Here is a 27,954-nt window from a genome sequence, read left to right on the forward strand (position 1 = left end):
TTTGGAAAAGCTCTGACCTGCCCCCCTCTCCTCAGACCAGCGCCGGACATCATGTGGTACAAGAAAGGCGGGGAGCTCCCGGTGGGTAAAACCAAGCTGGAGAACTTCAACAAGGCCCTGCGCATCTCCAACGTGTCCGAGGAGGACTCCGGGGAATATTTCTGCCTGGCCTCCAACAAGATGGGCAGCATCCGCCACACGATCTCGGTGAGAGTGAAGGGTACGTCACCTTTACCTTCCCTCTTTGGGACCTGGCTGCCCGGAGCCAGGAGGGGACGTTCATGGAATGCTGGGAGGGACAGCGAGGCCTTTCCCTGGGAGAGGGTCCGGTGTTCTCCAGGGAATCGTGGGATGGGTTGGGTCGGAAGGACTTCAGAGATCACCCAGTTCCAGGACACATTCCGTGATCCCACGTTGCTCCGAGCCCTCTCAAACCCTGCCTTGGGCACTTCCAGGGGTGGAGCAGCCACAGCGTGTCTGGGAATTCCATCCTCACCCTGATTCCATCCCAATAACCCATCTAAGTCGTCCCTTTTTTGAATTAAATCTTGTCCAAACGGCCCCAAAAACAGGAGATGGGAACCCTCTGACAGGAGTGGTGGTGGGTTTGTGTGGCGGGGGAGAGGAGAGGGGTTTCTCCTCCTTCACCAAATCCCGGCAAACCCACTCGGTTTTTCCATCGCCTTCCTCCCCCAGGGAGTGTTGGAGGGGGCAATTTGGGGGTGGTGCCTCTGTGCCTGTGTCACCGGGGCGGGGCTGTTTTCCAGCTGCTCCCTACTGGCTGGATGAGCCGGAGAACCTGATCCTGGCGCCCGGCGAGGACGGCAGGCTCGTGTGCCGGGCCAACGGCAACCCCAAACCCTCCATCCAGTGGCTGGTGAACGGAGAGCCCATCGAATGTGAGTGCGGGAGAGACTGGGCCCCCTTCTCCAAATCCCTGCCAAAATCCGGGCCCAGAATCCCAGCCAAGGATATCCTGGCTGAGCACGAGCTAGAGTGGCTTCCTCCTCCAAAATCCCAGCCGAAACCACACCAAAATCCCAGCAAAAATCACACCAAAATCCCAGCCAAGGGCCTCATGGCTGAGCGTCAGCCACAGTTGTCTCCTTCTCCAAAATCCCACCCCAAATCCCAGCCAAGGATATCCTGGCTGAGCATGAGCCAGAGTTGCTTCTTTCTCCAAAATCCCAGCCAAAATCCCACCAAAATCCTAGCTAAGGATCTCATGGCTGAGCAGGAGCCACAGCTGCCTCTTTCTCCAAAATCTCAGCCAAAATCCCACCAAAATCCCAGCTAAAGGTCTCATGGCTGAGCATGAGCCACAGTTGCCTCCCTCTCCAAAATCCCAGCCCGAATCCCAGGCAGAATCCCAGCCCAAGTCCCAGCCAAGGATCTCCTGGCTCAGCACGAGCCAGAGCTGCTGGTGGGGTCCGACACCCACATGAGCCCCCAGCTTGTCTGGGATGGGCCCAGTTCACCCAGCGGCTCCCAGCTGTGTCTGTGGAGCTCCCACACCATCACCGGGTTTGGACTGGGCTGAGCTGGGAGGACATTTGGGATGGAATTGAAGGAGCTGTCCTTGCTTTGAAGCGTCTCCGCCCAACCCGAGCCGGGAGGTGGCCGGGGACACCATCGTGTTCCGGGACACGCAGATCGGCAGCAGCGCCGTGTACCAGTGCAACGCGTCCAACGAGCACGGCTACCTGCTGGCCAACGCCTTCGTCAGCGTGCTGGGTGAGTCTGCGGCAAGGGGAGCACCCAAAACGCAAATTTCCATGGAATCCGAGGCTGGAAAGGACCTCAAAGCTCAGCTCAAAGCTCGTCTTAAAAGGGTGGATGATGTGGCTCTTAATGCCAAGGTTGGTTTCATAGGTTGGTTTTGATGATCTTAAAGGTCTCTTCCAACCTTTCTGGAAGCCTTTTCCGACCTTTTTCCAACTGGTTGGTTCTGGGATTCATCTAAAATTCTACTCCCTTGCAAGGGCGGGGCATGGAACCTTTCACTATCCCAGGCTGCTCCTAAGCCCTGTCCTACCTGGCCTTGGGCATTTCCAAGAATCCAGGGGCAGCCACAGCTTCTCTGGGAATTCCATCCCAACCCCTCCCCACCCTCCCAGCCAGGAATTTCTTCTCAGTATCCCACCCAAAATCTCCTAATTTAGTTTAAAATCATTCCCTTTATCCCATTACCATGTTCCCATGTAAAAAATCACTCTCCCTGGTTTTTCCAATCCCCCTTTATCCCTGCCCAAGTTTTCCATGAGTTTTCCCCTTTGCTGCTCTGAGGGAATGCACGAAGGCGCCCAGGTTTTGGAGCAGGAATCCATTACCATGGATTCAAACAAGGCAAAGGCTGGGCAAATCCAGGGACATGGGTCACAAAACAAGGCTGGAAGGAGAGGGAAGGTGAGGTGAGGCAGGAGTGGAGAAGCTCTGCTGGGTTTTGAAAGTGCCAGCAGGAAAACTGAACCAAAAAATAAACCGGGAAAAGGCTGGAAAAGAGCAGCAGAATCCGTTTTTCCTCCTTCTTTCCTCCTTCCTCCTTCTCCATGGCTGGAATTTTGGCCTTTGGCAGATGTTCCCCCCCGGATCCTGGGCCCCCGGAACCAGCTGATCAGGGTGATCCAGAACAACAGGACGCGCCTGGATTGTCCCTTTTTTGGGTCCCCCATCCCCACCCTGCGCTGGTAAGAGCCAGATCCCATCCCACTCCATCCTGAGGGGTGGGAAAGGGGGGGGTTTTCCTCCTTTTCCTTCCCTTCCAACAGCACTTTGTGGTGTTGGGAGGTTTAAGAACGGCCAGGGGAGCACGCTGTATGGAGACAACTACAAAACCCACGAGAACGGGAGCTTGGAGATATTCATGGCTCGGAAGGAGGACCAGGGAATCTACACCTGCGTGGCCACCAACATCCTGGGGAAAGCTGAGGCCCAGGTCCGCCTGGAGGTCAAAGGTAGGGGCACGGAGGTGCCAGAATCTTGGATCCTCTGGAAGTTGCAGCAGAAAGAGTTGAGGCTAAAATCTTGGATTTTCTGGAAGTTGCATCAAGAATAACCCTTGAGGTGAAGGGGGGTTGATTGTGGTTGATCTGATCTTCCAGCAGGTCAGGGCTGGGAGCTTTGAAATGCTGGAGATTCCATTTTAATGCTGGGAAAAGCCCAGGCTGGGGATGGTGGAAGGGTTGGGTTGGGTGTCAGGCGGGGAGAAGCCACCAGCAATGCCAGCACTGACCCCAAGTGTTCCTCGGGGTTAGCTGAGGACAATAAAACATTTTTGGAATTGTTTTTACCCCACTCAGCAAATCTGGCTGCTGACTCCAAAAAATGGGGGTTTTTAAAAGGCTCAGCTCAAATTAATGACTCGTTAAATTAGTTTATTTGTTCAAAGCTGGACAAGCACCCCAGCTGTGCTTGTCCTCCCCTGCTCTCCGTTGAGTCCCTGAGCCAAGCCCCACAGTTTTGGGATGTGACCCTTTGTGACCTCCTGCAGACCCCACCAGGATCATGAGGGGACCTGAGGAATTTGGGACATAACCCTTGACCCTGTGCTGACCCCACCAAACTTGTGAGGGACCCTGAGGAGTCTGGGGTGTGACCCTTTGTTTGTGACCCCGTGAAGACCACCCCAGGGGTTGTGAGGGAAATTGAGGAGTTTGGGACATAAACCTTGACCTCATGCAGACCCCACCAGCGTCACGGGAGGACACGAGAAGTTTGGGAGCTAACCCCTGATTTCATGCAGACCCCACAGGGATCGTGAGGGGTCCTGAGGAGTTTGGAACGTGTCCCTCTGTTTGTGACCCCATACAGACCCCACCAGGATCGTGAGGGGCCCCGAGGACCAGGTGGTGAAGAGGGGCACCATGCCCCGGCTCCACTGCCGCGTCAGGCACGACCCCACGCTGCGCCTCATGGTGACCTGGCTCAAGGACGATGCCCCCCTGTACCTGGGGAACAGGTCTGTGCCCAAAAACTCCACCGATTTCTCTCCCAGAATTGTTGGGGGTTTTAGCAGAACATTCCCCAGGGATAAACGCTGAGTTCCCACCTAAGCAACATTGGATGTTTTTGACACTTTTAATCTCATTGGCTCCCCTCCGGCAATTCCAGCTGATTTATCAGTAAATCCAGACTTTGCTGTGGGTTTTATTCCCAGATATTTCAGGACATCTTGATAAAACCTGGGAATTCATAACGAGCCGCTCCAGAATGAATGTTTCTCTGCTGCGGCTGGCACAGCTTTAATTTCCTTTCTTTACCTGACTCCTGTTTCTTGTGAGGCAAGATCTGATCCCAGGGCACGAGCCCAGGGCTGGCTGCTGTCCTAAAAATGTGATTATTCCCTAGATACACCCCAGGGCGCGTGATTCCTTAGGAAATGAGCTTTCCCAGAATAACCCAGCACATCCTCAGCTGATAAAACCTCCAGACCGGAGATGTTCTCCTGCTCTGGCTGGGTTTCCAGCTGGATTTGCTCGGGGATTTTGTCCAGCCTTCAACACTGCTTCCTAAATGTGTTGGGGCAGAATTTTGGGACGTTGTTTCCTTGAAGGATGAAGAAGGAAGAGGATGGTCTGACGATCTATGGAGTGACTGAGAAGGACCAGGGGGATTACACGTGTGTGGCCAGCACGGAGCTGGACAAGGACTTGGCCAAGGCCTATCTCACCGTGCTGGGTAAAGCCCCCCTGACCCCACAGCTGAGTGCTTGGCTTTGAACAGGACACCCTAACCTGGAGGTCAGGCTGGAAGGGGGATCTGGGCTCCAGGATTGTCCCCTGGATGCTCAGGGAGGCGCTGGCAGAGCAGGGGTTCCGTTGTCACAGGATTTGCTGCCTCGTCCCCGATGATGGCACTGAAATGCTGCAAAAAACCTGGGATTTGAGGGCAAAAAATTGAACAGGGATTGTGGCATGCAGCCCAAAATATCCCCAGGCGGATGCTGAAGATCCATGAGGAAAATCCCAAATCTGGGGGTGAATTCAGTGGGGTGTTAGGGTGCTGAGCAATGGGACTGGGGCTGAGCCAGCTGCTCCTGGCCCTGTGTGTCCCCTCTGCAGCACAGGGAGGGACAAACTCCACCCCATCCCCATTTGTGCCACTGCCAGCTCTGCTTGGCAGACAGGGATTTACCATCCCCTGGCCCCTTCAGGGAATGCCACAACCTGCCAGTGCCGCTCCACAGCTGGAACGGGAATCCCAAATCCCAAATAATTCCCCCGGGGTTGATTTATTTCCCCTCCTTTCCCCTAATGGCTCATTTCCCCTAAAGGCTCATAACCCCCAGGCTGATATTTCCCTTTTGCTATCAACCACAAGTGTGGGTAACGCACGGAGGTCTCTGGGGGAAGGACATTCCTGCTCTGCTTCCCAAACTGGATCAAATCCCGCTGAAATCTGAAACTTTATGTTTGCCAGGTGCTCCTTTGGCCACCCAGGCTTAAACTAACCTGGTTTAACAAGCACTGTCTTACCTTGCAGCCATCCCTGCTAATCGGTTGAGAGATTTACCCAAAGGTAATCGTCACTAATTCCTCGCCTTCCTTTCATTTCCCACCTTGGTTTTCCCTCGCCAGTAACTCCAAGAGAAATGGGTGGCAGCTGGAAAAACTGGGGGATGATGCTTCCAGGTTGAAGGAGCTGAAACTCCAATTCCTGCCCGAGTTGTCCTTGAAGGAGTTGAGGCTTCCAGGTTGAAGGAGCTGAAGCTCCAAGTCCTGCCCAAGCTGTCCTCAAAGGAGCTGATTTTTCCAAGTTCCGTCCAAATTGTCCTTGAAAACCCATCCAGATGGGTGGAAGGCTCCTGTTCCAGCACATTTTGTGTCTCACGGTGGCAGCTCGTGAGTGCAGGAATCACTTCACCTGTGCTTGAAAAATCCTGATGGGGGAAAAAAAAAAGCCCCGCATGGAATCCTCTGATTTTTACCTGGAATTTATTCCTGTTGTTGCATGAGCTGGTCCTTGTGATCACGTTAAAAAAAAAAAAAAAAAAGGCAAATTTCTATCAAATTTATATTTTCACTAAGGTTTTGTGTCCTTTTTCTGTTGTTCATTTGCATTTCTGTGTAAGGTTGCAAATCCCCCTAAAACAGCACCTGGTGCTTTCCCCACCAGTTTTTTCCTGGGAAAGGTAGGATTTTTTTCCTGGGAAAGGCAGGATTTTTTCCTGGGAAAGGCAGGATTTTTTCCTGGGAAAGGCAAGATTTCCAGCCAAGACACTGTCAGAAACCACCACATTTATATTTTAGAAATCGCTCCAGTTCCCTAAAGAGCTGCAGGACGTGGATTGTGCCTTGGAGCACGTCCTGCCCATGGGGCTGGGAGAGGTGATGGGAACTGGGACTTGCTCCTGGGACAATTCCAGCCTCCCATTTATCCCATTCCAACAGCACGACCTGACCAGCCCCGGGACTTGGAGCTGACGGATCTGGCTGAGAGGAGCGTGCGGCTGACGTGGATCCCTGGGGATGACAACAACAGCCCCATCACAGGTCTGTCCCCTGTCCCCAAAATCCCTGAGACAGAAAATCCCTTCCCATCCAAACCCTTCATGTCAGAACCCAGGAAATTCCTCTGGCTGCCCCGGAGGCCTCGAGCCCCTGCCCGGGGGGCTCAGAGACCTCGGCACAGAGCCCAGGACCCCTGTGCCTTTGATCTTGGCTCATGGAAAAAATTCCCAACCTTATATGAAGGCTTACAAGCCACGAATATTTAAGTAGAATGACAGTGAATTTATCACAGGGTGAAAAATAGATTTTTGAGGTTTATAGGATGGGGGCTCGGGGTCCCAAGATGAAGGAATTTGGGCATGCCTTGTCCTTTTTCCTTCTTCTTCCTAGTCTCCATCCTCTGGGTGATGTTGGTATTTTTAGATTAGTTTAGAGTAGAAACTCAGTGCCTAACATAGGTGATAGGTATTGGGAAGTTATGGTAAATAACACATTATTTACCATAACTTTATACTAAAAGCAGGTAGTTTTTAGTATAAAAAGATAACACCACCTCTGAGGCGGGCAGAGTGCCTCTGTCTGACCTGCTGAACAGACCTCAGCAGGCCGCAGAAAGAATTTTATAGAAAAGAAACAACAAACAACCTTGAGAACAAGAACTGAAGAGTTCTGACTCCTTCCACCGCCGGGCCGGGAAAAGAGACTTTGTAACACATCTCAGGGTCACTGCGACCAGCAGCGGCTCCGAGGCTTCACCCACCCTCCCTCTCCCTGCTCTCCCCAGACTACATTGTGCAGTTTGAGGAGGATCGCTTCCAGCCCGGAGTGTGGCACGACCACTCCAGGTACCCCGGGAGCGTCAACTCGGCCGTGCTGAGCCTGTCCCCGTACGTGAATTACCAATTCCGGGTGATCGCCGTCAACGACGTGGGCAGCAGCGTGCCCAGCGCGCCCTCCGAGCGCTACCAGACCAACGGGGCACGTGAGTTTTGCCTGGGTTTTTTTGTGTGTTTTTTTGCCCTTGGAATCCTCCCCTTTCCATGGAGGCTCCTCCCTTCATCCCGGGAATAGGCTGGCAAGGGCGGCGTGGGGAATTTTCCGTGTGGAATTCTCCGAGCCCGGGGGGTGGTGGTGGTGCCGCCCTTCAGGGGCAGCAAAACGCAGAGGTTTATGCAAAACGTCGGTCGTTTGTTATAGAAAAACCTGGTTTTCCTTGTTTTGCTTAAAAGAAGATTTCTAAAGGGATCCTTCCAGTCCTTTCAGGCTAAGGAAGCTTGGAAATCTGTAGGAAAGTCAGACTCGAGTGCAAATATTGTTAATTATTGGCCGCTGTTAAAGCTGGTTGATGCTGTGGGGGTGGCGAGAGCCTGGCACAGATTGTCCAGAAAAATGTGACTGCTCCATGATCCCTGGAAGTGTCCAAGGCCAGGTTTGATGGGGCTTGGAGCAGCCTGGGATAGGGAAAGGTGGAATTGGGTGATTTTAAGACTGCTTCCCACCTAAATTCCGCAAGAAAAGAACAAAACAAGCTCCAATCCACAATCAAGACTTTGTCTGCCCAGCACTTTGTCAGAGAATATTTGGGAAAATTCCACACGAGGAACTCACAGGAATCTCAGCAGTTCTGCTGCATTTCTCCCTTTACCCATTCCAGGGCGATTTTTGGAGGATCTGCTGGCATCTAGTGTTGGCTCCCAACAGTGCCCGCCGTGATTCAGGCTCAAAGTGACAAACTCTGCTCCCTCCACAATGGTTCCCTTTCAAAGATTTAGGACATTTAGGGGACAAAAAAGAGCCTCCTAAATAAATGGCCTGGTTTTCCAGAGGACTGAGAGTCTCGTGTCCCATTAACCTGAATGGGAACTTCTGGATAAAATCAGGCCATTAACTTCTGCCTTGGAAGGACTTTCGGCTTGCAGGGTTTTAACCCCTCAGTGGATGTTTTTGTCTGACATTGAAAAATTCATTGTTTTGGTTTTCAATGTGAATTTCAGGTCCTGAAATAAATCCAACAGGAGTTCAAGGGGCAGGGACCCAAAAAAACAACATGGAGATAACGTGGACCGTGAGTTCTTCTTGGATGCCTTTTGGGATGGAGTTGTGGGATGAGGGGGAATGGGTTCAGAGCACCAGAGGGCAGGGATAGGTGGGATATTGGGAATAACTCCTTCACTGGGAGGGTGGGGAGGGGCTGGGATGGAATTCCCAGAAAATCCATGGCTGTGCCAATCCTGGATGTGTCCCAGGCCAGGTTGGAGCATCCTGGGATCATGGAAAGTGTCCCTGCTTATGGGGGTGGAATGCAATGGGATTTCAGGTCCCTCCCAACCCAAAACACTCCAGGATTCAATGAAATAAAACACAGGAGGTACAAGAAAGGCCGTTTTTAGTGGTATGATTAAAAAAAATAATTTAAAAATCTGAAAATAAATAATTGAAAGATGTGGCACCCAAAGATGCTGGATTTCAGACTGGGCTTCCCAAGGATGCCCCGAGGTCGAGTCCTTGAGCAGCTCAGAGGATTTACGGGGCTGCTCCTGCTTTGCTCCCTGCACCAGCAGGTGTCAGCCACAAATCAGGGATGAGCTGTGGGGAGGGCTGGAATGGCAGCCGGAGCAGAGGCTGGAATATGGGGATAGTAGATATGGAATATGTATTGTATAATTCGGTATTATGCACATATTTGATTTATTTTATATAATATATCGGTAAGGAAGCTGGCCTAGTGGATGTGTCCCTGCCCATGGGAGGGGCTTGGAATTCAAATCCCTTTCAACCCAAACTGTTCCAGAAATAAAATCTTGGATTTTGTGAGTAAGATTTCCCTCCAAGGAGAGGCACAACAAGTTCTTGCCCTCCAGAGCCACGGTCCTGCCATGGCTCTGGAGGGAAAGAACTTGTTGTCCCTCTCCTTGGGATCAAAACCCTGCTGAGCAGAACTTTGGGATTTCCTTGGCGGAAAAATCCAATTTTTTCTTTTTTTTCCTATTTTTTTTCCCTCCTTCTAATTTTTCCTTCTCTGTTTCCCTCCACTGAAGCCTCTGAACGCAACGCAGGCTTACGGGCCCAACCTGAGGTACATCGTGCGGTGGCGGCGGCGGGACCCGCGCGGGAGCTGGTACAACGAGACCGTGCGGGGCGCGCGGCACGTGGTGTGGAACACGCCCATCTTCGTCCCCTACGAGATCAAGGTGCAGGCCGAGAACGACTTCGGCAGAGCCCCCGAGCCCGACACCTACATCGGGTACTCCGGGGAGGATTGTGAGTATTCCCCCAGCCTCGGGTGGGATTGTGGGGATGGGCCCATCCAAGGGCAAAGCGTGCCCGGGATGTGGGTGAGGCGCTGAGGGATTTGGGACAAAAATCCGCTTTTAGTTTGGACAAGGTTTGGAGGACCTGGACTGTGGAAGGTGCCCCTGTCTGTGGCCACTTGGGCTGTAAAAAGTGTCCCTGTCCTTGGCCACCTGGGCTATAAAAGGTGCTCCTGTCCATGGCCACCTGGGCTATGGGAGATGTCCCTGTCCTTGGCCACCTGGGCTATGGAAGATCTCCCTCTCTGTGGCCACCTGGGCTATGGGAGGTCTCCCTGTCCATGGCCACCTGGGCTATGGGAGGTGTCCCTGTCTGTGGCCACCTTGGGCCATGGGAGGTGTTCCTGCCCATGGGCCTGGATGATTGTAAGGTCCCTTCCAACCCAAACCATTCCTGAAGTGTGGAAACCACCAAGATTCCCCTCCAGGTCACCTCTGGCCCAACAGGTGGCAGGAATTTTTCCACCCTAACACCTGCAGAGCGCTGAGATCACCTCAAATTAAAGGTTCTGCAACAGCCCTAAAATTCCTGAATCCATCCTGGCCTGGATTTTTGTGATAAAACTCTGCTAAGCCCAGCTTGGTTTCCTGTTTAAGTTCAGCTTATCTTTCCTTAAACCCCTTCCATGACCACACAGGACAACTCCCAGCTGCTTTAATTCCCTTTCCATCCTCGTCTGGGCTGCTGGGGTCACCTCCTGTGCTTGTAACTTCCAGGGCTCTCAACTTCCATTATCCCAACCCCACTGGGACAATGGAGTTTGTTCCCAGCTGCTGGATTTTTAAAGGAATTGATGTGACTTTGTGGTGTCAGGGAGTCCCTGGCTGTGGGACTTCAGGATTTTTCAGGAAGGAAGGTGGATGAGGCAGGAGATTCCAGGTTTGAAGGCAAGGGGCACAAACAAGGCACAAAAACTGGAAGTAAAGCTGGAATTCTGGGATAAACCAGGTGACCATCCATGACCCTGGGTTTGAAGCCAAGGGGCACAAACAGAGCACAGAAATTGAAGTAAAGCTGGAATTTTGGGGTTGGGTTGGCACAGACAACACCTCCTCCAGCTGGGCATTTCCCAGAGGAGACAGGGCAAGGAAAATGGGGTGAAAAAGTGGGAATCAGGGGAAGAGAAAGCACTGGGAGCAAACTGGCCCCAGTTCAGAGGTTGTTACCTCTGAACTTGTTGTTGCATCCATTTTCTATGCCCTCCCAGGGTTTTTTAAATTTCTTCTGAAAATTCCTGCAATAATTTGGAGGTTTGGGAGGATCTGGATGAGCCTCCAAGTGTGTGTGTGTTGTACGAAGGCAAAACAGGGAGATCAAAGCTTCTCCTGCCTCTGTTTCAGGGTTGGGATGGGTCAAAAATCCACAAAAACTTTCCCAAAAATAGTCAAATCCAAGCTGCTTCACTCCAGATCTTTCCACACAGCAGAAGCTGTAAAAAGGAAGTAAAATCCCAAGTGGATCAACAGCAAACTGACCAAATTATGAATAAAAATACAGGAATGAGGTTTTTTGGATCCTTGGGGTCCAACTTTGGGACAGATGAGGAAGGAGAGGGTTGGATGTGCTGGGATCCCTCACCTGGAGAGGGATCTGAGCCAGACCCTTCCCTGCAGCAGGAATTTCCCCTTTTAGCTGGGTCAGGAATGTTCTCCTGAGGGCTGGAGGTGTGAAATTGGATTTACTTTCTTCCCACGGAAGAGGGTGGAGCTGCTGCTCACGGGATTTGTGATGTGCAGAGCCCAGCAGGGGGGTGTCCAGCTGTCCATCTGTCCATCTGTCCGAGCTCCAGGGTCATTCCAGGTTCCTAATGGCCGCTCTGCTTTGTCCCTGCCCGCCCAGATCCCAAGGCTGCGCCCACGGATGTCAGGATCAGAGTGTTAAACAGCACTGCCATAGCTCTGACCTGGACACGGGTGCACCTGGACACCATCCAGGGACAGCTCAAGGAGTACCGAGTGAGCAAACCCCAAACTCCCCAGTCCCAAATCCCCGCCCAGCACTGACCATTAACACAGCTAAACCTCCCAAAATTCCCAGCTGGCTCCCAGGGCATGGAGCTGCTGGATGTGGGGATGACAGAAAACTTCCTTTGGTCACCAGGAGCCTTTGGGTTTGGGGCAGCAGCAAGGATTTGCTCTTGGGGGTGGCAGGATGGGGTCGGGGATGTCTCCTGTTGCTTCCTCTGGGCTTGGCTGCAGGATTTGGGATGCTCCAAGAAAAGAGGGAGGGATTGGGATGGTCCTGGCCACGGAGCAAAGGGGCTCTGAGGGAGTGACCCCAGCCAGGTCAGGTTTTGTGTCATCCCCAAAATACTGACAGTGTTTTTTTACTGATCAACAACCCCTGTAAAGCCTAAACCTGCAGTCAGGACTAACTGAGAGCTAAAGCCAGTGTGGATCTCTGTTTTTCCAGGCCTTTCCAGGCTTATATTTAATATTTATCAGTCTATCCAGACTTATATTTAATATTTATTTTTGCTGCTGATGCACAGAGGATGGAGCCATTCAAACCAAGCCAAACCCTGAGCAGGGCCCTTCCTTGGGTGTTAAAACATTCCCAAAACTTCACATCTGGCAAAGAATCCCAGCATTCCCTGCCCGATCATCTGCTGGCTCCACTTTTCCTAATTCTGAGAGATTTTCCGAACGGATTCTTGTTTCTGCATAAAATAGGATTTACAGTCAGGAGCTGGAATGGGAGATTTCCGAAATTCAGGCTTTTATTCGTGGCGGGGTGTGTCCCACCTTTCCTTGTCCACCACGAGCGGAAAGGGAGAACCCCTAGGATTTTAATCCTTGGGAATTAGAAGCAGCTTTGGTCTGAGCTCAGTGGTTTTGCTCCATGTTTTGGGGAGCTCTTAACCCCCTGCTCAGCCTCTTCCTCGGGTAACACCCGGATTCTCCTCATGGAGCTTCACTAATTCCTCTAAAAACTCCCACCCTTAAAGAAAAAACTCTGCTTTTTAACATCTAAAAACCCCCCCAAAACCCTCTATGAAAGGGGAAAAAAAAGCTTCACCTGGCCTGCCTATTTCTTGAAGGCCTATTTCTGGAGAGACAGCAGCTTGCTGAAGAACCTGTGGGTCTCCAAAAAGCGGCAGTTTGTGAGTTTTCCTGGAGACCGCAACCGGGGCATCGTGTCCCGGCTGTTCCCTTACAGCAACTACAAGTTGGAGATGGTGGTCACCAATGGCCGAGGGGACGGGCCCCGCAGCGAAATGAAGGAATTCCCCACCCCTGAAGGAGGTATGTTCCCACAGGGAATTCTTCGGGATCCCTCTGAGGAGGGATTTGAGCCGAGCGTCACCCGGGCGCTGTCGCCGTCGGTGGCGTCGTTGAAGCCACAGCTGGAGTTGGCTCCTGATCCCTTCAGCATTCCCAAAAATCCCTCAGTTAAGGGGTCTGGGCACCTCAGCCAAGAAGATTTTGGGCTGAACAAGAGAAATATTTGTAAAACCCTTTCCTAGGCGCAGCTCAGCGCCCTCGATTTGCTGCCTGAGCTGTCCCCGAGCCGCGGCTTGGGGACGTGGCAGTGGTTGGATCCATCCTGGGAAAGGCAGGAAAACCTTCCCAGGACCTTCAGGAATCGCTGCCAGGCTTTTAAGGCAAGAGCACCTCGTTCTTGTGTCAAGGATGAACTCAAGGGTTTAATTTTGTCGCTGGCACGGGAGCTATTTTTAGACACGCCGATAATTCCGAGTTGGAGCTGCAATTCCAACGGCTGGAAGTGACTTTTCCTACAGCACAGGAGGGAATTCAGGCACTGAAGGTCACAAAGACGCAAGAAAAGATTTGCAACTCTTGTCTCAAAATATTTCGGGGTCTCTCCTTTTTCCTTTCTTTCAGCGCTGGCTCTTCCTTCACAATTCCTTGGGAAAATCCCAATTTTTTAAAGGGTTTTCTGTGGATAATTGAGGTTGCTTCAGAAGAAAGGGTTCAGTTCCTGGAGGTTTTGCAGGCAGGGGCATTGTGACCCTATTTCTGGGGAATTTGGGGTGGTTTTGGACATTTGGGGTGATGGTAAGGACATGAGGGTGGTGTTAATTAATAATTACGGATTTTACTGTTATCAAGGGGAAAATGCAGATTTTATATTTTATATTTTCCTACACCACCAAGCCCTTTTATCAGCTCAAACTGACATTGAGGAGGCTGAAGGATATCCTGAACAGCTGAAAATAGATCCCTGAACTCTCCCATCTCTCTTCCCCCAATTAAGGCACCGCAATTAGGAGGAAATCAGGAGAATAATTTAACTCCAGGCTGGATAATTCTTTCCTTCCTTCAGCAGTTAAAGCAGAGATAATCCCAAACTTTCCTTAGGGTGAGGAGCAGTGGGAAGCAGCTCCCTGGGGAAGATCTCTGGAATTCCATTTCCCAGCGTTTTTTAGGGATAAGAGAAGCCACTTTTGGGGGTTCTAAGAGAGGAATCTTCGGGATGAAAACCTTGGGATGGGAGGGGGGTGTAAACAAGGTTGGGAAATTTGTTTCCAGCAGGCAGAAATGGGGCTGAAGTTAAGAAAAAATTTTTTGGGGTACTTACTGTTCTTCTAAGAGAGAAATCTGTGGGATGGAAATTTTGGGATGAGTGGGGGGTGTAAGGAAGGTCAGGAAACTTGGGGCCAAGTGGAGCTGGAGTTAGAAAAGTTTTTGGGATACTTTTTGTGTGTTTCTGTGAGAAATGGTTGGGATGGGTGGGGGGGTATAAGGAAGGTCAGGAAATTTGGGTCCAAGAGGAGAAGTAGGGCTGGAGTTCAGAGAAGTTTTTGGGATACTTTTTGTGCTGCTAAGGGAGAAGTTTTTGGGATGAATACCTTCGGATGGGAGGGGGTGTAAGGAAGAACAGGAAGTTTGGGTCCAACAGGAAGAGCGGGGTTGGAGCTGCATTCCAGCTCTGTGGCCTCGCTGGAGGACCCCACGGGGTTTTTTGGCCAAAAACCCCACCTGGCTCCTGGTTTTTGAGATAAATCCTTGTGTGATCCATTCGGGGTGTGTCTGTGTAGGGATTTTGGAGTGGCCATGGCGTGGCCAGGCCCGTGGCGGGTGCGGCAGCGCCAGATTCGTTACCCCGTGTGTGTTTTCTCCTCTCTCCCCTCTCCTCCCCGCTCCCCTCCAAGTGCCCAGCGCCCCCAGGTACCTGCGGATCCGACAGCCCAACCTGGAAATCATCAACCTGGAGTGGGATCACCCCGAGCATCCCAACGGGATCATCACGGGATACACCCTCCAGTACACGCCCTGTACGTGCCACGTCTTCTTCCCACGGATAAATCAGGAAATCCTTCCCTTCCTGCTTTTTGCCAGGGCAGGGAGGTCCATGAGGAACTGGAGACTTCCATGGTGGGACACACTGGTGTTGGGAGGGGTCCTGGCCCATCTGTAGGGGGGATGGTGGGTGCTCAGCAGTTCCCCAGGCTCAGTTTTTGAAAGGAAATTGGTTTTATCTCAGATTTAGGAAGATTTTAGGTGCAGCCTGAAGCATTTTTGTGCTCAGCCAGCACAAGTTGGATGAGGTGATACCCAGAGCCTGAATGAACCTGAGCCTTCACTGCCCATCTGAATGTCCCCAAGTGCCCCAAACTGGGAGTGTTTAACAGCTCTGAGCCCCACAGAATCTCTTCATGGTGGGGGGACAAGCTGGAGACATCCGCACTTAATCAAGGAGAGGGTGGGTGCTCAGCAGCTCCCCAGTCTCAGTTTTTGAAGGAAGATCAGCTGGATCTTGGATTTAGGAGGATTTTAGGTGCAGCCAGAGTCTTTTTGGTGCTCATCCAAATACAAGATTTAAGAAGTGATACCCCAAAGCCTGGGGCAGCAGAGAGAACCTGAAGGTCCCCCCCAGCAGGTCCCCAAGCCAGGGTGTCACCAAGTGCCCCAACCTGGCCACGTTCAAGAGCAGCAACAGCTCTGAGACCCCACGGTGACCTCACAGACCCTCTGGGGGCTGAGGGATGAACTGGACACCCCAAAATTCCTGGCCCAGGCTGAGCCCAGCCTGCCCTGCCTTCCCTCTGCAGTTAACGGGTCCCGGATGGGCAGGACGGTGGTGGAGAACCTGTCCCCCAACCAGACGAGGTTCACCCTGCAGAGGTCAGACCCCATCTCCCGCTACCGCTTCAGGCTCCGCGCCCGCACCCAGGTGGGAGAGGGAGAGATCCTGATGGAGGATTCACCAGCGCTGCTGGATGAAGGTAGGGGCGGCACCCGGCTCGGCCAAGGGGATAGGGATGTGTCAAACCCAAAAAATGGCATCGTGGCAGGACGTGGCAAACCCAGAAATGATACTGTGACAGGCCATGGAACGGCCAGAAAATGGCGCCATGGCAGGATATGGCAAACTCCAAAAATGTTATTGTGGCAAGCCATGGAATAGCCCAAAAATGGCATCGTGGCAGGATGTGACAACCCCAAAATGGCATAAAGACAGGCCGTGAGAAATTGCAAAAATATCTTCGGGGCAGGCCATGAAACAGCCAAAAGGCATTGTGACAAATGCCAAAAATGTTATCAGGACAGGCCATGGAATAGCCAAAAAATGGCATTGTGACAGGCCGTGGTGAACCCAAAATTGGCATCACAACGGGCCATGGAACAGCCCAAAAATTGAATCAGGGAACCCCAAAAACCAGGAGTGCAGGACAGCGATGGCTGCTGAGGTTTTCTTCCAGAGGTGGAAGTGGCCAAATGCTGCATTAAAATCCCAGCTGAGGTGACCTGGGGACTGTCCCAAGGAACCTCCTGGCTGTCCCCAAGGGAGGGACATTCCTTGTGTGCCCTGGAGTAGGGGGCTATTTGTAGAATTTATGATTTTTTACCAAAAGAGGGCAGGCCAAGCTGGGACTCAGGAAGGAGTTCCTCATTCAGAGTGTTTGGAAGCACTGACACAGAGAGGTTGTGGATGCTCCTGCACCCCTGGAAGTGTCCAAAGTCAGCTTGGAGCCACCTGGGATGTGGAAGTGTCCCTGGGTGGGACTGGATGAGATTTAAGGTCCTTTCCAACCCGAACCAATCTGTGATTTTGGGATCCTGCTCGCCTTCTGCTGAGGGTGAAGCTCTGATTTGCTCCTCTGTGTTTCTGTGTGAGCTCAACAGGGGCAGCTTTGGGGGATTTTTGAGTGCTGGGACCTCTGCGCCACCTCCCTGTCACCCCATTGGTGTCACCCGACCCTAAAAGCCTCCAGAGCCCCAGTCTCGGCCCCATAATGAGATAGAACTGCTGGTGCCACCTCCCTGTCACCCCACAGGCGTCACCCGACCCTAAAAGCCTCCAGAGCCCCAGTCTCGGCCCCATAATGAGATAGAACTGCTGGTGCCACCTCCCTGTCACCCCATGGGTGTCACCCGACCCTAAAAGCCTCCAGAGCCCCAATCTCGGCCCCATAATCAGATAAAATTCCCCTTGTGGAACATCCATCAAATTTAAGTGGAAGTTCTGGAGCCCTGAGGGAGCCAAGGGCGGCTCTCTCCCCTCTTTAGGCTCGGCTGACAGAGCTGGGATTTGGTTAGAGCTGGGACTTAATGGGGTTTTCTCTCCTTCCCTCCATCCCCCATCCCAGCTAATGGCTCTGAGTGGGGAAAGTGATTCCTACCCGGATCCTGTGGGAATAAAACCATTCCCGACACCCCTGGGGTGGGATCCAGCAAAATTTATTGGACGTGGGGGGGGAGAAAACAGCCAAGGAAAACACGAGAGGGGCCTGGAATTGCTTCGAAAGGAATTGTGAGAGCTCAGGGGTTGGATTGAAGCTGAAAATTGAATATTTTTAGCTGGTTCACACCCGAATTTTGGGCACTGGTAATAGTGACATGACAGTCATCGTGTATAAATTTTAATTGATTTGGATCAATTTTATGTATTGGAAATATCAGGTGGAGCCCAAACCTGCTGGACAAGACAAGGAACCCCCTCTGTGGGGTTTGGGGTGAGGATGTGGCAAAAAGACAAAGTTTAGCTGTCAAAACACAAAAAATTATAAAATTTGAGTAATTTACTCCTGTATCGCAGAAATTTGCCCTCCAAACACAAGGTACAGCACAAAATAAGTGAGTTTTGCTGACTTTGATGGGACTTCCTGCCAAGCTGAGGGAGAGATGAGGCTGGAATTTAAGGAAAATAAGCAGATTAAGGAAATCAGACCCATTTGCGTGCTCCGAGGAGGTTTCCTGCTCACCAGACTCGTCCAGATGCAGAGTTTAAATCAGGTGGGATGAGCAAGGAAAAACCGAGGCAAAATTTGAAATTCAGTGTCAAAACCAGTTTTTGTTAGGATTAGACCTAAACGCCCGCTTAAGTACTCGACTTAACGAGACCATTGTGACCTCGATGCCACTGTTGTCACCTCAGTGCCACCTCTGCCCTCTCTTGGGTGTTTAACCCGGATCCTTGCATGGTTTATCCCAGATTCCCTGGTGTGGTTTATCCCTGATTCCCGGTTTATCCCTGATTCCCAGTTTATCCCAGATTCCTGGTTTATCCCTGATTCCTGGTTTATCCCAGATTCCTTGGTGTGGTTTATCCCTGATTCCCAGTTTATGCCAGATTTCCTGATTCCTGGTTTATCCCTGATTTCCTGGCATGGTTTATCCCTGATTCCTGGTTTATCCCAGATTCCCTGGTGTGGTTTATCCCCGATTTCCTAGCATGGTTTATCCCTGATTCCTGATTTATCCCAGATTCCCTAGCATGGTTTACCCCACATTCCCCAGTGTGGTTTATCCCTGATTCCCTGACATGGTTCATCCCCGATTCCTGGTTTATGCCTGATTCCCTGGTGTGATTTATCCCTGATTCCCTGGTGTGGTTTATCCCCGATTCCTTGTTTATCCCGGATTTCCTGGCATGGTTTATCCCAGATTCCCTGCTGTGGTTTATCCCTGATTCCTCATTTATCCCAAATTCCTGGATTCCAGAGGCTGTCCCACGCTGGATTTAATCCCGTTTTTCCCCGCTCTCTCTCCGCTCTCCGATGACTCCGAGTGTCCTGGCGGCGCGTTGGGGTTGTTTGATAAATTCCTGTGTTTTTCTCTTCCCTCTTTCTCTCCGTTTTCCCGTTTTTCCCCCTCTCTCTCTCTCTCTCTCTATCCCTGGCGCTGCCTCCGAAGCCACGCCAAGCCCAGGTACCGTACCCGGAGGTAACCGGCATGGGGGCAACGGAGCTTGCCAATTAAGCTGCCAATTAAGCTGAGAAGTTCATTAAAACCCTTCCAATGGCCACGCCAATTGGGCATTTCAATCCTTCCAGGCACAAAGGGGACCAGGGCGGCTCCACAGCGGGGCAGGCGAAGATTAAAAGGTCTCTAAGCCAGGCTTAAAAGTCGCTCAGAAATCTCGTGAAAACCAAACCACAGTGGCCGAGGGCTGGGCAAGCCCAGAGGAGAGTCAAATCCCCATTAAAATGAGATTTTTCCCTATTAAAGTGGGGTTTTATTCCTATTTAAGTGGAGGTTTTTTCTGTTTTAAAGTGGGGGTTTTTCCCCTATTAAAGAGGGGTTTTTTTCCCTAATAAAATGGGGCTTTTTTCCCTATTAAAGAGGGTTTTTTTCTCCTGTTAAACAGGGCTTTTTTTCCTATTAACATGTTTTTTTCAATATTTAGGATATTTTTCTTTATTAAAGAGGGAGTTTTTAATATTTTAATGGGGTTTTTTCCCCTTATTTTAGCAGGGATTTTTTTTCCCCTAATATAGACAGTTTTTTCCCCTTTAATGAGGGTTTTACCCCCCATTTTTGAGGGGGTGTTTTCCCATATTAAAGAATGGCATTTTTGCCTATTAAAGGATTTTTTCAATATTAAAGAGGGTTTTTTCCCTATTAAACAATTTTTCTACCTATTAGACAGGGGTTTTTTTCCCTCTTAATGAGGGGTTTCCCCCCTGTTTTAGAGGGGGTTTTTCCCTGTTTTAGAGGGGATTTTTTCCACATGAAAAAGGTTTTATTCACTATTAAAGACTTTGTTTCCCTCTATTAAAGACATTTTTTTCCCCATTTAAGAAGAGGAATTTTCGCACTATCAAAGAGGGGTTTTCCCCTTTTGAAGACTTTCCCCCTATTTTTGAGGGGTTTTTTTTCTCCTATGAAAAAGAGGTTTTCCCCCATTAAAGAAGGGTTTTCTCCCTGCTAAAGAGGCATTTTTCCTTATTACAGAAGGGGGATTTTCCCTATTAAAGAGGGGTTTTCCCTATTAAAGTATTTTTTCCCTATTAAAGAGCTTTTCCCCCCTCTCACAGAGGATTTTAACCCCAACTCTGCACAAACCCCTCTCCCTTTTTTAACCCTCACCATCCCCACCCCACAAACCCCAGAACATTTCTGGCTTCCAGCACCTGTGGGACCACAGCTGGAGATTTGGGATTTTTGGGTTTTTTTTGGAGATTCCCTGTAGCTCTCCCAGGGCTTTGATCCAGGAGGTTCCTCCCATTCCCGGTGTCCATTGGAAGGGTTGGGCGGGAATTTGAGCTGTGCATGTTCTGCATGGAGCCTTCTGCTGGCTTTGCCCTCCTCGCTATTCCCAAAACGTGGGAGCAGGGAAAGAACTTTTCCAGCACCAGGGACAGCTCCTCCTCCTCCTCCTCCTCCTCCTCCTGCTTCCATGGAAAAGCCGATCCCGGACATCCCAGCTCCGCCCTGCATTGCCCCAACACAATTCCAACTCTCCCAAACTTGGAGAATTCTGATTTCCCCACACCCAACACGCGTTTCCCACATTCCAATCAGCCTTTTCCCAGCTCAGGAAAGCGGGAATTTCCGAGCAGGGGGTGCAGCCCGGCCCCAAACTCATCCCAAAAAAAGCTTTTTTGGGAGCAGCAGCAGCAGCTCCCAGGCTCTCAGCAGGTCCTGCTTTGCCTCTGCACATTCCAAGCAGGAACAGCTTCCCAGGGAAGGTTTTCCCGAGGGATCCAAGTGCAGGATTCACTTTCCTGCCTCATGGATGTTCCTTTTCCTTGGATTTCGCTGCAGTGATGTCTCTTCCCGGTATTATTTTGCTTTTTTCCCCCCCGTTCCTGAACAGATGCCAATTTTTCTCCTTCCTGTCTTTTACTCTTCCCCTCAAAAAAAAGAGGAATAACAGATTGGTCAGGTTTAGGTGGTGGGGACTTGAAAATGCACTTAAAAATCCTGGAAATGCACATAAAAATCCTGAAAATTAACATTAAAAATTCCTGAAAACTAACATTAAAAAATCCTGGAAATGAACATAAAATCCCTGAAAATCCACATAAAAAACCTCAGGATTGGAACCACCCTCTCCTCCAGCTCCTTCTCCATCCAGGGTTTGGCTCAGCCACCAGAATCCGGATTTTTTTTTGTGGATCAGGATCACCTCAAGTCCTTTTCTGCTTCCAGAGGGTCCTGCTGAGCTCTGGAATCCTGGCCTGATCTCTTCGTCCTCCCAGCACCGAATCACTCCGTTCACTTCTTGCCTCACTGGAATTATTTGTGATTTCAGGGATAATCCCCCGGTTATCCAGAGCCCGTCCCTCCATTTTCCCCTTTCCAAAGGGAGAAATGACACTTTGGAGAGTCGGGAAGTGGAGCTGGAGGTCAGGAATTGCTGCCTCATCTTCCTCCCCATTCCAGGCTCTAGGAAGGGACTCAGGGCATGGAAAATTCCCTCTCCCACCCCAGCCCCGCTCTGGAGCTGGATCTGTTTCCCCTCGGGCTCCCAGAGGATATTTCTCTTCCCAAAAAATCCTCAGAAATGCTCCCTGACCTCCCCATCTCCACTGGCTGACCCAGGTCAGGTGGATTTTTATGGAATTTGTCCCGAATTGCAGGAGAATTCTCCTGGTGCTGACAGAGAATGAAAAGTTCATTTTCCAGGGAAAACCTGACACAGCGTCAGGAGGAACCGGAGCAGGTGATGGAATCAAAGTGAAGTGCAGGGATTTTCCCTCAGGAAAGGCTTCACCTTTCCTCAGCCAGGCTTTGGATGACAGGAGAGGGGATTGGGGAAAAAGAGGAGATTAAAAAAGAGTTTTTATTTATGCTCTGAGCGAGAAAAAAAAAATTCCGAAACTGGATTTTCGATTTTCCGTCCTTATGGGAAAACTTCATCAGGGAGCATAAAGAAATTGGGTTTAGACTCAAAGGGAAAATCCCGACTTTTCTCTGTCCATAAATGGGAATTTGAGGAGAAAAATCCCATTTTTCATTTTAGAAACAGAAGGAATTGCTGAGCCCTCTCTTTCTGCTCCATCACCCCCTTCTCTTCTCCAGTTTCTTCTCTTTCCACATCAGATTTTCAGCACTTCACAGCCATGGACTCTCAATTTCTTTCTCTTGGTAAAAACCAGGAGAATTAAAAATAAATCTCCACCAATGTCCTCGGCCTAGTCATCAAAAAATCATGAAAAATTCATCCCAATTTCTCCAAGCCTCATTATTTTGTAGACACACCCCAGGGAAAGCTTTTGCCACAGCCCCACAACACATTAAAAGCATCTTTAAATAATTAAAAGGCAGCACAGATTGGGATTGTTTCGTGCATTTTGAAAAAAAAAGGAGCCACTTTTCGTGAATTATCCTCCTCTGAGCGGGATTTGTGTCTTTTCCTTAGAGCTTCCCTTAAAAAAAAAATCCTGGTTTTCTTTTAGGTTTCTCCCTCTCTGGGATTTTTCCCTCTAATCTGAGCTTCAAACAGGTTTTTGTGGAAGGTTTGGACTCTTTTTTTTAATTCTTTTTTTTTTTTTTTTTTTTTTTTTACTGCTCACTCCCGGCTGGGGAGGCAGCGAAGAGCTCAGCATCTCTCATTAGTGAAATTATTAATTGCTGCATCTCCAATCCATCATCTTCCCCCCCATCCTTCCCTGAGAGGGAATAATGGATCTTGGAGACGGAAAAAGCCTTGAAAGGGAGGCAATTAAAGAGCTGAGTGCTGGTTTGGGTTTCCAGGAAGATGGGCTCGGCTAAAATGGGATAAAGAGCTGGGAATTGCTGCTGGTGGTTTTTAATCCGAATTTCCCGGGTGATTTCTTCCCCCTTGGAGCAGTTTCCAAGTGCTGCCCAGTCTGGGATGGGGAATTGGCTGCTCTCTTTTGGAAAAGGGGGATTTTCCCCTCAATCCCACAAATTCCAAGTGCTCTGTCCTGGCCCCAAACTTTCAGTCCAAGCCCTGGGAATGCAGGAGAACAATTCCAGCTCCTCCATAAAGCTCGGGAATGCCGTGCCTGGAGCACCGCGGCCGTTTTCAGGAGGATGGATGGGATTTCCAGGCTCTCCAAAGGTCTGGGAATGCCAGCCTGGGTCTCCCTGTATCCCTTTGGGATCTTTGTCACTCCTGGTGGCAGCAAGAGGGGAATCCCAGAAAGGGATCCCTGAGATCCATTTCCTTTGGGGATTTTCAGGATCCCCGGGATCCCTGAAATCCCCCTTGATCCCTCTGATCCCTGAAATCCTTCTGATCCCTGAGATCCCTTTTCTTTGGAGGATATTGGATCCCTGAAAACTCCCTTGATCCCTCTGATCCCTGAAATCCCTTTTCTTTGGGGGATATCACATCCCCAGCATCCCTGAAATCCCTCTGATCCCTGAGATCCCTTTCCTTTGGGGATTTTCAGGATCCCTGAAATCCCCCTTGATCCCTCTGATCCCTGTGATCCCTTTTCTCTGGGGGATATTGGATCCCTGAATTCCCCCTTGATCCCTGTGATCCCTGAGATCCCTTTTCTTTGGAGGATATTGAAATCCCCCTTGATCCCTCTAATCCCTGAAATCCTTCTGATCCCTGAGATCCCTTTTCTCTGGGGAGATAGTGGATCCGTGGGATCCTTGAAATTCCCCTCTGATCCCTGAGATCCCTTTCCTTTGGGGGTTATCAGATCCATGGGATCCATGAAATCCCCCTTGACCTGTGAGATCCCTGAGATCCCCCCAGCCCTCATTGGGGGATGGATTCCAAAGCCCAGCGAACATCCCCGGTCTCCCCCTCCCCAAATCTGAGCTCTGCCCCCGCACCCATTTCAGATCTAAACCCGGACGAGGCCTCAGCTCCGCATCCCGGGGTGGTTTAGGATCAAACCCCTCCCTCTCCATGGGGGCCGCGCTCCCTCCCTGCCCTCCCCGAGTTTTCCAGCTCACCCCATCCCACTCTTCACCTGTCCCCGCTCCTGCCAGGCCGATTTCCATCCCCGCGTCCCCTCCCGGCTCTCTCTCGGATCCATCCCCCGTTATCCTGATGGGAAGTGACGGCTCCGCTGGCGGGGATCGCTTCCCCCAGAGCCAGGGAAGTGGGGCAGGGAGGGCAAACCCCGCCTGGAGCCGCTGGCAGCTCAGCCCGGTCCTCCAGGAGGGGCAGAATCCCGCAGGATCTGGGTGCGTGAGGGATGCTCAGAGATTTATCCCGGATAATCTCTTCCCAATCTGAAGTCTGGAGGGGCATTAAAACCGAATTCCTGCTTCCCCCATGGAAGCTGGAAAGCCGTGCCAGGTTTTCCACCAGCTCCCGCCTTCCCCAAATTCACTTTGTGCCTTTTGAGGTCTCGTTTTCCTCCGAGGGGAGCCGGGATTCCCATGGGAATGCCGAGCCTGCATTAGCTGAGTGTTCCCAGCCTCCGGCGCGGCTCCATCCCGTTAATGGGGACATTAACCCGGCGACACCAATCTCTTTAACCCCAAAACCCCCGCCAGCAATCCGCGGAGATGGATGGGGACAAATCCCAGCGCAGGAAAAGCTTTTAGCGGCCTTCAGACCCGCGGAACAAACCCGGGAGGGCAAAACGCAAAAATCCCTTTTTTTTTTGGTGTTTTGGTTTTGGCTCACCACGAACACGCGAGGGCAAAGCCGAGCCTTTGGATGTGTCCCCTCCCTGTCCCCTCCCGGGCCGGGGCAGGGACGGGCTGTGCACGGGGGGCTGCGGATCGGGGTGCATGAGATGGGGGAGATGCTGTGGGGGCAGCGCCGAGAGCACCGGGGTGGGGTTTGGGGTGGCTGTGGCTGCTCCTGGGGCCGGATGGGGGTTTTGGGGTGGCTGTGGCTGCTCCTGGGCCCATCGGGGGTTTTGGGGTGGCTGTGGCTGCTCCTGGGCCCATCGGGGGTTTTGGGGTGGCTGTGGCTGCTCCTGGCCTGGATGAGGGTTTTGGGGTGGCTGTGGCTGCTCCTGGGGCAATTTTGAGGAATCGGGGATGCTCTGGGGACATCCCTGAGGCTGGCCTGAAGTTTTGGGGGGACTTTGAGGACCCGGGAGTGCTCTGGGGGCACTCCTGGAGCTGGGCTGGAGTTTTTGAGCACCTGGGGCTGCTCTGGGGTCACCTCTGACCCCGGCTGGTGCTTTCAGCTGTGCTCAAACTCTAATTTTGCATCTCAGATGGACTGAGAGAGCTCCTGCCCCTCTCAGCCTTTGGATGCTGAGTTTCAGGGCTTGGCTCTCCTTGGGGATGAGGTGGGTGAGGAAGAAAAGCCTGGCTCGGTCCTAGGACTGGTTTTAAAGTGCTTCCCTAGAGCTGTTGTGGTTTGAGGGAGACATTTATAAAATCTGGCTTCCTTCACCCATCAGAGGGATTTGGAATCCCGTGGCCTGCAGAAATAATGATGATAAATATAATTTAACCTGAGCGTGCCGGGGTGAGTCCCCTCGGAGTCACCTTTGGCATTTGGAGCTGAATTCCAGCTGTGTTTTCTGCTGGAAGGTTCCAGCCCCATCCAGCGCACCCCTCCCTCCCTGTGGGACCCTCACCCCGCTCAGGGTGGGTCAAAGGGCACATTTCCCCCTTTTCTTGGAGCACATTCCCGCTTTTCCTTGGGATCACGGCCCGAGTGAGACAATTAACAAACAAATCACTCCCAGTTATCCCCCCCGGGCAGCTCGGGCTGTTCCAAATCCTCATTTCAGTGTGAATTGGGAGAGGCAGCGCTGCCCGGGCTCTGTCCCTCGTCCCTCCCTCTGCTCCTTCTCCAGGCTGGAAAAAGCTGGGAAGCTGCAGGCTGAGCTGGCAGCTCCAAAAATGCTGGAGGTGTAGTGCAGGGCCAGCCGGATTAATGGAATTAATGGCATTAGTGCGTTTTCCTCAGGCTAAATCCCCTTTCCTGGAATGCCGTGGGACAATGGAGTGAGGGCAAAACTGAGCATCCCCTCAGCTGCGTTTTTCCAGGCTGGCTGTGCTGGTTTGTTCCAGGAGGGGTAAGGGGAAAGGCAGAGGACGAGCAGCTCCTCCAGGCCTGGGGCTGGGACTGAGATTGGGGTCAAACCGGGGGAACAGGAGCAGCCCCAGCGCCTCTCCCAACCCCTGGAATGGGCTCAGAGGGACAGGGGTAGGAAAAGGGGTTCAAAAAGGGGTTCAGCCTGGCATTCCCAGTGGGATTTGCTCCTGCACCTCTCCCAGATCCTGGGATGGGCTCAGGACACCCTTGCATGGGGACAAGGGTAGGAAAAGGAGTCCAGCAATGTATTCCCAGTGGGATTTGCTCCTGCCCCTGGGATGGGCTCAGGCCACCCTTGTGTGGGGCCAGGGACAGGAAAATGGGATTCAGCCATGTGTTCCTGGTGGGATTTGCTCCTGCACCCCTCCCAGCCCCTGGGATCAGCCCAGGCCATCCCTGCATGGGGCCAGGGGCAGGAAAAGGGGCCCAGCCGTGTGTTCCTGGTGGGATTTGCTCCGTGCCGTGCCGCCCCAGGGAGGGCAGTGCCCAGGAGATGCCACCTCAGGTACAAAGCCGGTGTTTCCCTCTCCCAGAGGCAACTGGGCCGCCTCCAACCGCAGTGGAGGAAACCAGTCCAGAAACCACTCCTGAAACCACTCCTGAAACCAGTCCTACAACCAGTCCTACAACCAGTCCTACAACCACCCCAACCACCACCGACACCACAACCACAACAACCACCACCACAGCCACCACAACCACCACCAGCACCGCCGCCAGCACCGCCGCCAGCACCAGCGCCGCTGCCGAGAGGGCTCCGGCAGCCACCACCAGGCACGAGTTGGGTACTGAGCTTTCCTTCTCCTCTAACCCCTCTCTAACCCTGCTGGGACCCTTCCCCACCTCGATTCTTTGGGCTGACGGGGAAATCGGAGCCGCCCCACGGCTCCAGGACGGGAATCTGGGTGTACGAGTGGGGGTCTGGAGGGTTCTGCGGAATCTGAGTGCGCAAGTTGAAATTTGGAGGGTTCTGTGGAATCTGGGAGTACAAGCAGGAATTTGGAGGGTTCTGTAGAATCTGGGAGTACCAGCTGGCATTTGGAGGGTCCTTTGGAATCCGGAGTCAAGTTGGAATTTGGAGGGTTCTGCGGAATCTGAGTGTATTAGTGGGATTTTGGAGGGTTCTTTGGAATCTGAGAGTACCAGTGGGAATTTGGAGGGCTCTGTGAAATCTGGAAGTAACAGTGGGAATTCGGAGGGTTTTGTAGAATCTGGATGTACAAGTTGGAATTTGGAGGGTCCTGTAGAATCCGGGTGTATAAATAAGAATTTGGAGGGTCCTGTGGAATCTGGAATCAAGTTGGAATTTGGAGGGTTCTGTGGAATCCAGGTGTATAAATAAGAATTTGGAGGGTTCTGTGGGATCTGGGTGTACAAGTAGGAATTTGGAAGGTTATGCACAATCTGAGTGTACAAATTGGAATTTGGAGGGTTCTGTGGAATCTGGGAGTACCAGTGGGAATTTGGAGGGTTCTGTGGAATCTGGAACGAAGCTGGAATTTGGAGGGTTCTGTAGAACCTGGGTGCATCAGTGAGAATTTGGAGAGTTCTGTAGAATCTGGGTGTATAAATAAGAGTTTGGAGGGTCCTGTGGAATCTGGAATCAAGTTGGAATTTGGAGGGCTCTGTAGGAACCTCTGGGTGTATAAATCTGGGTGTGTAAATAAGAATTTGGAGGATGCTGTGCAATCCGGGAGTACGAGTGGGAATTTGGAGAGTTCCAGGCCGCCAGGGAACAGCCCAGCCCCGCTGGGGGTGTGGTGATGCCGGATGCGGTTTGGGTTTGAAAACCCTACAAAATTCCCCCCAAAGTGCGATTTGGTGGTGCTCAGGGCTGTTACAAACGGGTTCTGGTCCTGCTGCAGGAGATGTCAGCTCGGATTTAGCACCTCAGCTTGTTAGCACGGAGACCTGTCAGGATTTATCCGAGTCCTTGGGTTTATCCCGCTGCTCCCTGCGCTGCCGGAGCCCGCGGGAATCGCGGGGAAGGGTGGGAGTTCAGCACCTTCCCTGCACCAGGCGCTTCCCAGGTCCTCTCGCACCATCAGGAGAAACAAAC

The 27,954-nt window shown here is 51.6% G+C and overlaps 1 protein-coding gene across 15 annotated transcripts in view; it reads left to right on the forward strand.

Moving 5' to 3' along the window:
• Nucleotides 1-27,954, forward strand: part of NFASC (neurofascin) — an 83,031-nt gene that overhangs the window by 33,012 nt on the left and 22,065 nt on the right. For 6 of the 15 annotated variants that reach the window (XR_010785017.1, XM_066565495.1, XM_066565499.1 and 3 more), the window contains 18 exons: nucleotides 36-220; nucleotides 768-899; nucleotides 1,591-1,734; nucleotides 2,576-2,687; nucleotides 2,788-2,954; nucleotides 3,811-3,958; nucleotides 4,553-4,677; nucleotides 5,482-5,517; nucleotides 6,390-6,491; nucleotides 7,234-7,431; nucleotides 8,444-8,514; nucleotides 9,488-9,710; nucleotides 11,601-11,716; nucleotides 12,802-13,006; nucleotides 14,878-15,000; nucleotides 15,778-15,951; nucleotides 18,863-18,877; nucleotides 26,429-26,680. Coding sequence is in view for 14 of the 15 variants with exons in the window: in XM_066565495.1 (XP_066421592.1) it covers nucleotides 36-220; nucleotides 768-899; nucleotides 1,591-1,734; nucleotides 2,576-2,687; nucleotides 2,788-2,954; nucleotides 3,811-3,958; nucleotides 4,553-4,677; nucleotides 5,482-5,517; nucleotides 6,390-6,491; nucleotides 7,234-7,431; nucleotides 8,444-8,514; nucleotides 9,488-9,710; nucleotides 11,601-11,716; nucleotides 12,802-13,006; nucleotides 14,878-15,000; nucleotides 15,778-15,951; nucleotides 18,863-18,877; nucleotides 26,429-26,680 (2,528 nt within the window). In the remaining variant the exon portion in view is untranslated. The remainder of the gene's footprint in view (nucleotides 1-35; nucleotides 221-767; nucleotides 900-1,590; nucleotides 1,735-2,575; nucleotides 2,688-2,787; nucleotides 2,955-3,810; nucleotides 3,959-4,552; nucleotides 4,678-5,481; nucleotides 5,518-6,389; nucleotides 6,492-7,233; nucleotides 7,432-8,443; nucleotides 8,515-9,487; nucleotides 9,711-11,600; nucleotides 11,717-12,801; nucleotides 13,007-14,877; nucleotides 15,001-15,777; nucleotides 15,952-18,862; nucleotides 18,878-26,428; nucleotides 26,681-27,954) is intronic. The other 9 variants (XM_066565500.1, XM_066565506.1, XM_066565501.1 and 6 more) reach the window with 8 other exon arrangements.

The sequence above is a fragment of the Molothrus aeneus genome, chromosome 24 (assembly GCF_037042795.1).
Source record: "Molothrus aeneus isolate 106 chromosome 24, BPBGC_Maene_1.0, whole genome shotgun sequence".
In the NCBI taxonomy this organism is placed as follows: domain Eukaryota; kingdom Metazoa; phylum Chordata; class Aves; order Passeriformes; family Icteridae; genus Molothrus; species Molothrus aeneus.